At 39.3% G+C, this 13,767-nt stretch overlaps 1 protein-coding gene across 2 annotated transcripts; it reads left to right on the top strand.

Moving 5' to 3' along the window:
- Nucleotides 1–923: 923 nt before the first annotated feature.
- Nucleotides 924–11,327, top strand: LOC120559637 (large neutral amino acids transporter small subunit 1-like). 2 transcript variants are annotated; one of them, XM_039801514.1, is made up of 12 exons: nucleotides 924–1,107; nucleotides 1,360–1,401; nucleotides 1,767–2,294; nucleotides 2,442–2,567; nucleotides 4,661–4,766; nucleotides 4,919–4,963; nucleotides 5,569–5,692; nucleotides 5,816–5,919; nucleotides 6,277–6,373; nucleotides 7,088–7,237; nucleotides 8,515–8,689; nucleotides 8,980–11,327. In XM_039801514.1, exons 1-12 carry the CDS (start codon nucleotides 1,032–1,034, stop codon nucleotides 9,054–9,056), a joined length of 1,650 nt encoding a protein of 549 aa, XP_039657448.1. In that variant the 5' UTR covers nucleotides 924–1,031; the 3' UTR covers nucleotides 9,057–11,327. The 2 variants fall into 2 exon arrangements, with proteins under 2 accessions (XP_039657448.1, XP_039657450.1); XM_039801516.1 differs by lacking the exon at nucleotides 1,360–1,401 and having other exon boundaries at nucleotides 927–1,107.
- The last annotated feature ends 2,440 nt before the right edge of the window (nucleotides 11,328–13,767 follow it).

The following is a 13,767-nucleotide window of genomic DNA, read 5'->3' as shown; positions in this document are numbered from 1 at the left end:
ACTCAGATAGTTACAATTCTGTAGCTATAAACTGTCTTTATTTTTTCCAACCGTACAGAATATCCAGTAAAATAATTTCAATAGCTGATATTACTCTTAAAAAATCTATATATCTAGCCCAGTATGTGTACCCTCCTAAAGTACTGCCCCTGTTGTTATGGGGCAGTATGAGCACACTGGCTCTGTAATGCTGTTTACAAGTTTGGTCCTGTTTGAACACCTGGTGGCAATTTCACAATTAGCCAACATGGATGGATGGTGAAAATAAAGTGGTGAATCAGGTGATACAGAAACATTATGTGCCTCATCATCATTATTCTGAAGGGGCAGCACTGAAAATGGCCAGTGGGTCTCCATTTTCTCTCTGGTGTCACCTTTCTGCACGACAGAACAAAGACACTTGTTTTCCCATGTTGACACCACTAGAGGGAGCACCGGATCTACAGCATCCTTCCTAATACACTCTGACATGAATGCACACACAGACACACATGGATATACTGTACATTACTGGATTAGGCAGCACGCACAAAGATTACAGCATCACATGGTGGCCCCTCCAAATGGTGTCTGCCAGTAACCTGCCTCCCCTTCTGAGCTATCCCATCATTCATTTGGAGTGGGTTTAGGCTCACACAGCAGCAGCAGCAGCAGCAGCAGCAGCAGCAGCAGCATCACAAAGGTTCAGCTCCTCCCTGCTGTATCCTGGATAGACAGAGGGAGAGAGGGAGGGAGGGAGACAGAGGGAGGGAGGGAGGGAGGGAGGGAGCGATAGAGGATCAGGGTCAGATGAATTGCAGTCTGAGTGACGAAGGCAGTGTTTGCAAATGAAGAGGAGAATATGTGTGCATGTGTGTGAGAGAGGACGAATCAGGGAGGACTAGAGAGAGAGCTTGGGGTGGGGGGGATTGTGTGTGTAAGGGGAGACAGAGAGGAAATCCAGGCAGGAGGAGGAAGTGGACATAAAGGGAGGAAGGGAAAGGGGGCAGGAGGAAAAAGACAAAACAAGGGGACCCAGATAAAGAGGGAAGATGGCTGAGCCGGAGCTGAAATTACGGAGCAGCCGGGAGAGCGTTGCCAAGGCGGTGAGCCAGGAGAAGATGGGGGGTAGGTACAGTGCATGCTCACACTCCTAGATACCACATGGTGCAGGGCTGCATTATTCCGCCATGCGCTCTGATGCAACATTGCCTGATGCAAAAGTACCTTGAGAGTGATGTGGCTATAGAGATGCATCATGGTGTTTTGGGTGTCTGTGTGGTAGTGATGCATGACTGAGGTGTCAGGTGAGGAAATGTGACACATATTATGCAGAAATAGAGCTTGTGTTTACAGGTGGGCCCTTTCTTGGCTGTGTAGAATTACCTGATGATGTGCGTGTCAACATAAACAGAGGAAGAGGTACATTAGGAAAACAAGTTTCTTCAGAAACAGTTTTTTTTAAATATCCAGATGAGCCTGTTTAACCTGTTTTTTCACAGTTCATGCTACACATTTCTCCCAAATTGCTGAACCAGAATGCACACTGCTTGGCAAGTGGACATTAGAAAACAATGTCTCTTTTGTTCTTGTTTTCATATAACAAGTGTGGTATTTTATTCTGTTAAATGAATCAGTGCCTGAAATATCAAAAGCAAATTAGGAATACTTCATTACTTTGATAATTTTCTCTTTTATTTGTGACCACTGGCAACACCAATACCGTACCTCAAATGTGAAACTCTCATGTCTCATCTCCTGGTCTGCTGTCCTCTCTCCTCCAACAGCTGAAGCAGACCCAGACCAAGATGATCTGATTGTAGAGCACCCAGCGTCTCCGTCTACACCCATGGTCCCTGCTCCTACTGACGCAGGCCCTATCATCGGCTCGCCTGCCAAAGAGAAGATCGTGCTCAAACGCAGCATCACTCTCTTCAATGGTGTGGGAATGATCATAGGCACCATCATTGGCTCTGGCATTTTCGTCACTCCAACAGGTGTGATCAAAGAGACCGGCTCAGCTGGGCTCTCCCTAATCATCTGGTCTGCCTGTGGAGTGATCTCTACCATGGGCGCCCTATGCTATGCTGAGCTGGGCACAACCATCACCAAGTCGGGGGGAGACTACACTTACATCCTGGAGGTGTACGGCGAACTGGCGGCTTTTCTAAAGCTGTGGGTGGAGATGCTCATTATCAGACCGTCATCACAGTATGTGGTGTCGCTGGTGTTTGCTACCTACCTTCTGAAACCTCTCTACCCAAACTGCAGCGTGCCTGACAGTGCAGCCAAGCTCATTGCCTGCTTGTGTCTTAGTGAGTGGGGATTGTTGGCTGGGGTTACCTTGCAAAGACTTTATTTTCTTTCTTTACAGATGACATATAATCAAATTCACTTTTTTGGTACACTCAATTGCAAGTGATTATATCTTATCTGTATCTTTTCTATCTCCCCACCTCTAGCCTCCCTGACGTTTGTAAACTGCATAAGTGTGAGAGCGGCCACCAAGGTGCAGGACTTGTTCACAGCTTCCAAATTGCTAGCCCTGATCATCATCATCCTCTTTGGCTTCATCCAGATTTCCACAGGTGAGTCCCACTTACTCACTGACTGAGCCACGGATTGTTTGTCATGGTTAGGCTCATTCAGAGACAATGTAAAACTTAGCTGTAGAGAATTCTGTGGTCTACAAAACACAAAGAGACCCAAATCAGTGATAACAACACATGATTCCAACAGACTAATGTTATTACTCAAACTGATATCAATTGCCAGCTGGGTTTTGCAGTTTAGTCTATTTTACCATCTGGTATCATTTCCAATGTGAGTACTAACACCTTGATCACTACTCAATGCTGAGTTAAGTGGACGAGTTAGACAAGTTGATACTAAGTCCAATCTCTTGTAAAACCTTATTGTTAGACCAAGAAAATACATGGAAAACAAGCTCATCACTTTAGTGTGAAAGAAAAACTGCTTCTTGTTTGATGCACATGTGATGAGGCATGAGGCAATTCATAGTATGATTACCATATTTTAATTTAATTTTTTAAAACCTTTTTCTAATCGCTTTGCACTGGTGCCTTTTTTGAAACTGAAGTATCATCATACTTTGCTTCAAATCCTCTTTGATGGGTATTTGTGTGTTTTCTTTTCTCCCAGCAAATATTGCTTTCTCCACCGTCCAATATAAGAGTGTATTTTCCAGAATGCAGCTGACGCTATATAATAATAATAATAATAATAATAATAATAATAATAATAATAATAATAATAATGTAGGTATTACCAAAATATAGTTATGTCCATCACTGCTGAAACTTTAGAAGTTTATTTCTTTTGTCTCTAATGAGCAACAAATTGCTGACTAACACTAATGAGCCCAACCAAGCAGACTGCCCTCATTTCAGTTTGTTAGCACAATTGATGAGTTTGAACACAAGGCTTGTCTGTTTACAGTCTGAGCAAGTGTGCAGCCATGTACATGTGTTTCTGCGTGGGTGTACTTTGAAGTTGAACACTGATGAGCATAATTGGTTTAATACGTGACTCATCTGTACGATATATATGTAGGCCTATATCCCCTGTAAATATGTAACATGTACAATATGTAACAAACCATGATATAATTGATATAGTTATACTAGGGAAATAGTGGCATGACATTTTAGAAACATTGATGCTGTAAAAATAGACAATTTCTCTGCCTGCATTAATTCATTGTCCTTACAATGAATCTCAATATGAACTGAATCTGTCATGCCATTGCTCTATATGGAGGCAGCCACTACTGATATGATTCACAAGTGCAATGTCAACTTCATCTTGAATAAAACAAGATAGATATGTTTTATAAAACTTAAATAGTAAAGCAACGGAATCAGCTCCAGTCACGTCATTTAAAATACAACCGTGCGAGAAGACAGGGTGGCCATCGTTTGCTTCATACTACATCTGCTGCCCCACCGTCCCCCCCTTTTTTTTGCAAGACCCTGCCTACCACCATTGTGCGCCACACTGTGTTACCATGGAAACTAGGCGGGGAAGCTTGCCGGCTGTTGTCACACTGTGGTCTTTCAGAGTGAGAGAGAAGGACAGAGTGAGAAAATAATGTGTGTGTAATATGCCTCATGGAAAACAGAGTCATTACCATTTGAGGAGAGAGAGGTAGAGGAGAGAACTCAAGACTTCAAACACACAAACACACACACACACACACACACACACACACACACACACACACACACACACACACACACACACACACACACACACACACACACTTAATTAGTAAAATGTCAGCTGGACAGATCCTGGTTATGTTTAGTTTCAGTACATCTAAGCAGATGCTCAAAACTGGAAGCAAAATGTTTAGAGTCCCAGCTGGCTAGTTTAAAATGTCAAGCCTGTCAAAGGGCAGGCAGCAACAGCCTGGCCTTGATGAAAGAAGCAAAAGCAGCGGCCCTGAATGAGAATCCATTAGATGTCTATGAAACCACACGATTCATGAACTTCATGAACTAAAGCTCTTAAGTGAAGAGAGAGAAATGTTTCAGTTGTTTTAGATTCCTTTAACTTCTTCTAACGGTATTCCTGTGTGTATGTGTCTGTGTGTGTGTGTGTGTGTGTGTGTGTGTGTGTGTGTGTGTGTGTGTGTGTGTGTGTGTGTGTGTGTGTGCAGGTGATGTGCCGTACCTGAAACCAGACAAGGCGTTCGAAGGCAGCAAACTGGGAGTGGACAATATTGTCTTAGCTCTGTACAGTGGTCTCTTTGCTTTTGGAGGCTGGTGAGACCTTTGTGATCTATGTTGATGTAATTATAGACCAGAAATTGAAATTATTTATTCGTAGCTGCCAAGTGATTGCTTTGCAAAACAATATTCAGTAATTCCAGTATTTTTCCAATCCCTAAAATATTGTTGAACTCTATTTATTTTAGGAATTACCTGAATTACGTGACTGAGGAGATGATCAATCCAGAGAGGTGAGTTTGTTTACCATAAGTTGATTGCATGGAGATACAGTGTACAAGTGACATGATGCCCCTTATATTTTTACTCCAATCCAATACAAAAAGCAGTCTCAAAAACGGCAGTAGAGCTGAATCAACATCTCTTGACAAAAGGAAATTACAAGCTTGAGTTTTGGATTGTCTAGCATGGCTGACCACTACTTAGATAGAAAATGTTATGGTCACATTTGCGTTTATCTGTGTTTTTGCCCCCAACGGCTCCTTCCAGGCAGAGCTGCCTGGAAGGCACTAGGATTAGACACTGGTTATGGTTATGGTTAGGGTTAGGTGCCTTGAAGTCAACGGTCGCAGCGCTGCCTTGAACTGAATTAGGCAATGGTTAATGTTATGGTTAGGGTTAGGGTTAAGTTTAGGGTTAGGTGCCTTGGAGGCAGCGGTCGCAGCGCTGCCTTGAAGGAGCCGTTGGGGGCAAAAAACACCATTGAGCCACATTTGCCAACTGGATTGCATAAAATTGAACACACATTAATCACTGATCTCATAAATACAAAGAAAACAATCCGATATTATTAGATAATATGTCATTTCCTCAAGTGACCTTTGACCTCCCCCCATAGAAACCTGCCCTTGTCCATCATCATATCCATGCCGATAGTGACGGTGGTGTACGTTCTGACCAACCTGGCATACTTCACCACCATCTCTCCTGAAGTCATGGTCGAGTCTGAGGCTGTTGCCGTGGTGAGCTTCAAACTTCTGTCATACATTTACCACAGCTACAACTTGCAGGCTGTAACTCAAAGCCATCCGTTGCATCTTGTTGGTAGGTTGTATTTTCTCATATATGTTTGTGCTGTTTGGCAGAGTTTTGGGGAGTACCATCTTGGTGTGATGTCCTGGCTGATTCCTGTCTTTGTGGGACTGTCCTGCTTCGGAGCCGTCAACGGATCCCTGTTCACCTCAGCACGGTGTGTGTTTGGACATAGAGAGTAAAACAGTTTATAACTGTTACAGTTAATTCAATATGTTTAGGGTGGGAACTAAATTTCGGGAGTTCTTGTTTGGTGGATGTGAGTTTAAAAGTAAAAAAAAATATATATATATATATAAAAAATATATATATATGAAAAACCAAACCAGTTTTGAGCACAATATTCCTTTGCAATGATTAAACTGCAGTCAGACATAGGTCTTTGTGGGGTTAAACACTGTAAAATGTTCCATATGATATCAGGGTAAATCTGAGACTGTTACTGGTTGGAAAATATTATTAAGGCAAACTATTTCATCACTAAATAACCATAACAAAACTTTCTCTCTTCTAGGTTGTTCTATGCTGGAGCTCGAGAGGGTCAACTCCCTGCTGCTCTGGGTTTGGTCCACACAGACCTCTTCACACCAGTGCCGTCCCTCATCTTCACAGTAAGATGCCTGCTACTAACAGATATGATCTGACATCTTGCTTTTGTGTTTTATAAATGATCACCTTTAAAATTCTTGGTATCAAATAATCCCAACAGTCGACTATGACATCCAATGAGGTTTTAGTAAATAAAGGTGTATTGAGTCATGTATGACTTTTATTGACGTCTATCTGCAACAGCATCAAAAGTTTTCTGATGTGTGTCCTCCAGTTTTGAGCGGTTACATATGGTTGTTAGTTTTTAGTTATTTTTTATTAATTTCAATTCAATTCAATTCAATTTTATTTATTTATAGTATCAAATCATAACAAGAGTTATCTCGAGACACTTTACAGATAGAGTAGGTCTAGACCACACTATAATTTACAAAGCCCCAACAATTCTAATAATTCCCCAAGAGCAAGCAGTGCGGCAGTGGTGAGGAAAAACTCCCTATTAGGAAGAAACCTCGGACAGACCCAGGCTCTTGATAGGCGGTGTCTGGCGGTGTCGGTTGGGGATGTGATGAACAGTGGCAACAATTAGATAATTAGACAAGATTTCTGTTGTCAAAGCCCCTAAAATTAGTTACAACTCTCTGAATGTTCACAGCATGAACGCATTTACCATAACACATATTCCACAAGAACATATTTCCAAATAACTTGAGGAGTACATGTGTGTGTTTATATGCTACAAGACTAATACAAAACTTCCTTTTCCCTTGTATCAGTGTTTGCTGTCCATGATGTACGCCATCTCCCAGGACATCTTCTCTGTCATCAATCTCTTCAGCTTCTTCACCTGGCTGTGTGTTGGTATGGCCATTGCTGGCATGCTCTGGCTGCGCTTTACCAAGCCCGACCTCAGAAGGCCAATTAAGGTAGAGTACCCTAGACTAAAGGTTGTGTTGCATTTAATAATCACTAAGAGGTATACAAGTGATGTAAGACCTTTGCTCTACCTGAACCTCAGCCAGTTTCTTTGTCTGGCCAAAACATCAACATGTCTCCTGGTTTCATTGAGCATCCACCTATTATTATTATTATTATTATTATTATTATTTAAAAAAAATGAAAGCACCATTGTATCACTGCTCCTGTTGTCGGTTGGAAGTGGAACCATACTGTGTTTTCAGAATAGGAGGGAGTGGTGTTTGCACACATATACATGGCTCTTTGTTTCTGTTTCATCATGGGAATATTACTTTGGTTGACCAGTCTTTCATCTTTCCTTTGAGCCTGAGGCTTTCTTCCCATTTGTTTTAAAAGATGAACCTCTAACAAGGAGTAAATATAGCTCAAACTTCAAGTATCAAAATAAAAGTGTAAGTACTTATCATGCAGAATGGCCCATTTATTATATAATTGGAGACCACTTGAATTACAATTTGTTGAAAGATTATTATGGAATTGTTGCCCAACCAGCCAAAAATAAATGGCAGCTGATAAAGATGGAAATAATTTTAATTACTTTAAATACTGATGGGTGAGTACCTTGTGAATTGCCCCTGGAAATCAATAAAGTCATATCTTAAATTATAATGATACATCATAATTTACTTGTTGATTCTATTTTGTATTATTCATTTTAATTTGTAGTAACCAGTGAAAGTTATCAAATAAATGTAGTGGAGTCAAAAGTAAAATCTTCCCTCTGAATTGTAGTGGAGTGTCGGTATACAGTAACAGAAAATTGAAATACTTAAGTAAAGCACAAAATTTGTACTTAAGTACAGTATTGAGAAAATGTACTTTCTTACTTTCCACCACTGGTTTTAATTGATTATATACACAAATAACCCAGTTAGGCAAATAACTTCGACTGCTTATCATTATCTTATTAAATCATCAGTCAAAGTTGCATTATTATGATGCCTTTACATTATTCAGTTCATGACATTTATAGTTTTGCTTACATTTTCCAGCTTTTTAGAGATGCATATATTATTTCACAAACGTATTACTGTACATAACCAAAGGCAGCAATGTCGTCATGAAAAAAAGACTAAATTAATAAATTAAATTAAAACATTTCAGAAGATCCATTCTCTAAAAATGCCGTCATTTTTTCAAATATTAGTATTTTATCTACTCTCCTCTTCCTCTCTTTGTTCTAACAGAAACAAACAGCTACATCTATTGTAATGTCTTTCTGCAGGTGTATCTGTTCATCCCTGTGACTTTCGTTTTGGGCTGTGTCTTCATGATCGTTGTGTCGTTCTGGGCTGCTCCATTTGAGTGCCTGTTAGGCAGCGGCATTATTCTTACAGGCATCCCAGCGTACCTACTGGGCTACAAGTGGAAAAAACCCCATGTGATCAAGAAGATGCTGGGTGAGTGAGCCATTTTAGTTGTTTTTTTTAATACCGTCTTTGTCTATTTGTTTAGGCAAGGCCGGAGAAGCATTCATTACAGTTTTTTGGGAAATCCTGTGAGAATATCCACTCATGTGCAGCTGTGGTCATTGATACATTTGGTTTGTTTATATAGTCGGCTTGAAGGACTCAAACCAAGGTGTTGATCCAATGTGTAATACAATCTGACAACATTCGACCTACAGTGACCCAGAAAAAGAAAACAGACAGGGCTGATAGGGCTGATGTGATGAGTTGTTTCTCCTCAGAAATCTTCACCATGTTCTGTCAGAAGATCTTCATGTCTGTTCCTGAGGAGAGGGAGCAGCGCGAGGAGGATGAATAATGCTGGACAGACTGAACAAGATGGACTGTCAATATCTTCGCCTGAACATTCTTAATATGTTTATATTAATTCACTTGTGATTTGGCTAAAGCAGTTTTTTTAAAGGCATATTTTGTGAACACTACAAAATGTTTAAAAAACTTGAAAAATCTTCGTCAGGTTTTTGACATTTTCCAAGAATGCTAGAACATGCTTACATGTTGTATGTTAGTTAGTTAATGGAGAGTCATGCTATGATCTTAAAATGTGAGTAATTGTTGCAGACACATAATTAATTGTGTGTGTTAGAAGTTGCATACAATATACTCTGGTGGCCTAAAACATACAAGTTAATTGTTCACCTAAAGTTTACAAATGAGTGGCTTAGTGAGACATTTGATAAAAACTAACAACCAAGCTTCACATATTTTATTATAGTTTACAGTTTTATAGAATATGAAAGCTAATAACCTTTGAGTTAAAACTGAGGACTTTCTGTTACAGTCAATGATGTATGGACTAATTCAAAGTAAAAAGACATAAGGAACATACGTAACTGACAGTGTATAGTGTATAAATAAGATCAGGCTTGGTAGAGGAAATAGTTAACTAGCATTACACTGATTACATTATACACATACGCTACTAATATTTGTGGTAATGACAACTGATTTCAATATTTGTATTTTTTGTATGCATTTGTAAAATGAATCCACAACACTATCTGCAAGGACAAGCTAAAGTGAGATAAGACAGTGTATGTAATGTTTCCTGAAGATGTATCATGTTATTCTACCCGTGTCAGAGTCAGTGCTCCACATGTGATGTTATTTGATGAAATGACAGTGAATACCAGCGGTTGTTTGTGAGGCATTATTATAAGAAACTGAAGACCTGCGTAGATGTCCTTCTAGTTGTGTTTAGAAGACTCCATTTTAGCGTTAGTGTTTTTTATTGCTTGTATCATTATTATCTGTGCCAGCCATGTCAGTGCTGATATTCCAGTTTTTCTTTGTTGCATTGGCACTAAAAGACCAAAATGAATGTTGCAAATTTAGTGACATCAGCTTTGCTTTTATATTTTACCTATACAATCTTACTTTTAAAGTGAATATCTGGGGTTTTCCCAAAGTTATTGTAAGCACATTACCAGTCTACTCAAAATAACAGTCGCAGAGGGAAGTGAAGGAGGGTCAGCCTCTACAGTCCAGGTTTTGCAGGACACTGCCGGGTCAACTGGAAATGCATACAGTAAAATTCAATAATAATGCATAGACACAAAACAAAAAATAGTGCCATTCTTCCAACATAAATGGAGCTGAAGTGTTTTGAATTTCTCACAACGGCAGACAGCAGTACGAGGGAAAGGCTGAAAGAATGGAAATTGGAAAGCATCACAACAAACTGGACAATGATCAACCAAAGTTTAAAAATACCACTATGTAAATAAATCTACATGTAAAAGAAGTGAATACATCTTCAGTATAATTACCACCTGATGGCAACAACGCCCTAACAACTCTAATGAAAATGGAAGTTGATATGAAAGTTTATTACAAACTTTTGAACATAATGCACCTTTTTCACCCCAATATTTATTTTTCTTCAACAGTCAGATAGCTAGAGACACAACAATGAACAGCACAATGGATGAAGTAATAGCCAAATTATGAATGTGCCCTTAAAGCTTTAGTGCTTTACACGATGACGATAGCGCAGCAAGCAGCTTTTTGTACATTCAACATGACGGCCACTACACCGAAGCGCAGCAACCCTGTTGATGCCGCTGTCGCTGCTACGTCACCCGGATCGTTGGTCTGATTGGTTGGACTATCTAATTGCGCCCAGAATCATTTGAGCAGCGTCCGTTGGTGACGCCCCTTAGGAAATGAGCTGTGAATGAAGCTTGCCAACCAGGCCATTACAATTCCTCATGGGGGCGACATAAACTACCCACTATAGCTTCAATAAACCCAATTAAATTATAACAGAGGGTGTCTAAAAAACACATCATATTGTTTACTATGCAGATAAATAATCTCTGCAGATCCCATCATATATTTCATGTTATGCACAACATGCTGTATCTCTGTGTACAAAGTGGTAAGCATTGGTAATTCATCTATGGTGTTTGCTTAATGAAAATGTTATGGAGAACAAACTCTGTTAGCATATTTTTAATCTTAAAAATTGAAAGTACCCATGTCAATTATTGTAACTGTTGTATGTCAGTGACTATGGCGGGTACATGTAACAATAAACTATACAATAAAATATTTTTGTTCAAAGTCAGCCTGGTTGTTTGTGTTTTGTAAAGCCAACAAAGGATGTGTTCCTCAGAGGGTTGAAATCAGATTACTCACTGCTGCGTAAATGCAGCGTCCTAATATACTTGCATCAGTTAACAAAAAGGCCAGGCCCAGCCTCTCAGCAGATAACAGTTTCTAATAGAACAAGCAATCCCAAAACACAAGATAGCTTCTATCCAAATGAGGATGTTTCACAAGCAGGATTTTCTCAAAATGTCGTCCAACGGTGGTATCATCTCAGCCATCAAGTGTTTGGGTAGTGATCTGTCCTCTCTTGTTTGTCTTGTCTTGTTTGTTGGCTGTCAGACAATGGTGCTGCCGATGCCTGTGCTGTCAGGAGAGTTCATATCCGTCTGAAGAGGAAATGAGAGGGTCTGATGGTTGCCGATGGAACCAGTATCAGAGCTGCAGTAGACAATATTAGTGATGGGAGATTGGACACGCAAGAAGCCAATATTGCACAAGTGACGTATAGAGTATTTTGATACCTTTTGCAGAAAGGGAGGGCATCATGTAGGGACTTGACCAGTTCATTTAATTTGTAGCCTATTATTATAAATCAGTACATACAGTATAGTAAAGCCCAGCTGTGGAGTCTAATATACGTACATAAAAAGACATTAAAACATACTTAGGTTTATTTATTATGAGCAATCTTTAACATGCAATATGCTAGTTGGAAATGTATTTTACAGATTTAATTAATTATCGCACATACAATTTTTCTAAGTATCCTGGCCAGCTTTCGATGTTGTGAAATAACCCCTGGGCAAAACTCTATCTGCATGGAGTTTCAATTTTATTTAACTAGCTGAGGTGAGATTGACTCTCAACTTCACAGAAAACACATCATCAACATTAATCTTCATACATAATGTAGTTGTTTGTATTGAGCCTTCGAGATCAATTTTTCATAAAACAAGAACATTTTTGCCTGGCTGGTGAAATAAATCCACTTGTCCACTGAGCATTTTGACTTGTTTCAAGATTAGTCTTACAATAAAAAAAGAAAAGAAAAGAAGCCAAAAAGAAATTTACTAATTCATGTTTATACATCATTTTAAAATCTTTCCTCATTTGTAGATTTTGGTTTTGGCTTGGTTCATTACAACATTTTTATTAAAGTTGTAGGCCTCAATCCTAGACTAAATGTTTTTTTCTTATTCTGTTGAGAAGCCCTCAAAATGAGAAAAAACATAGTAAGGGTCATACAGACCAGGATAGACTTGTGTTTTCTCTTTATAAACCTTCCTTTTTGCATTTCTGAAACATATAAAATGAAGATGTTGTTGATTACCTTTAATAGTTTTTGAACCAGGGACTCACCACCAGCACTAGATGACACCAGCAGATGGCGATAGAGGAACATCAGTATGAGACGTAAAACAGCAGAGAGGCCCAATCCAACACATTATTGCTTTCATACAGTTGTAATCAGCCATAACAGTGTTTGTACATAAAACATCTGTCTTTAAAGCTATGTGTAGTGTGAAATATTCCATTATTCTGCTCCCATCTGCCAACAAATGAAACTTCTTGAGTGTATTTAACTTTTTAATATATTTTTAATGTAATTGTATTTTTGCTGAGAGCAAAGCCCTCTTCTTTTTCTGTTCACGCTCATACAGTTACACACATTCACATCTGGAAGCTGCCCCAAAACCAAGGTTGTGGGATAAGGGTAATGGTGGTGAGGTAAAGGTCTTTGTTGTCTTTTATTGTCAATAAAACACATCAGTATTACACTTCACCAGCAGTCTAGCTGAAGCCATTGAGCTGTAATGATCTGATTCTTTTTAGGTTAGGGGAGCTGAAAAACAATAAGGTAAATTTTATGAATCAGCTCTAGGGGGCACTGCGTCATCATCATCATGGAGAGAGAGAGAGAGAGAGAGAGAGAGAGAGAGAGAGAGAGAGAGAGAGAGAGAGAGAGAGAGGAGGGATGATAAATTCCATTTCTATTCTATCTTTAATCCAACTGTGAAATTTATAAGTAAATGGCAGTCCTATTTTTCTTCTCAGGTAGATCTCTGAAAGACCATGTACTGCTGCATCAACTCTTTCATCATCACACCTTTAGCAGAAAACACAACCAACGAGCAAAAAAATGTTGCTTGATGTACTATACTGATTATGTCTGGATGTCTTTTATGAAAAGAAAAAAAAAAGAAAAAACTGTGGAAAGGTTAAAGTTTATTAAAGGTACACTGTGAAGCCTAAACTGCTCACCTAATGAACCCCGTGAGAGCAGTCACATTAACGTTCCTACAACATCAGAGATAATTCTCCTCATTAACCTCAGCAGGCGAATGCAAAGTTATGTTTATAGACTGCCACAGCTATCAGGCGCTACTCATCAAATTACTAATGAATGTGTTGAGATGTAAACCAAATGATAAAATAAGTAGAGACATGCACATCAG

The sequence above is a fragment of the Perca fluviatilis genome, chromosome 5, assembly GCF_010015445.1.
Source record: "Perca fluviatilis chromosome 5, GENO_Pfluv_1.0, whole genome shotgun sequence".
Taxonomy (NCBI): domain Eukaryota; kingdom Metazoa; phylum Chordata; class Actinopteri; order Perciformes; family Percidae; genus Perca; species Perca fluviatilis.
This window is presented reverse-complemented; position numbering and strand designations above follow the sequence as displayed.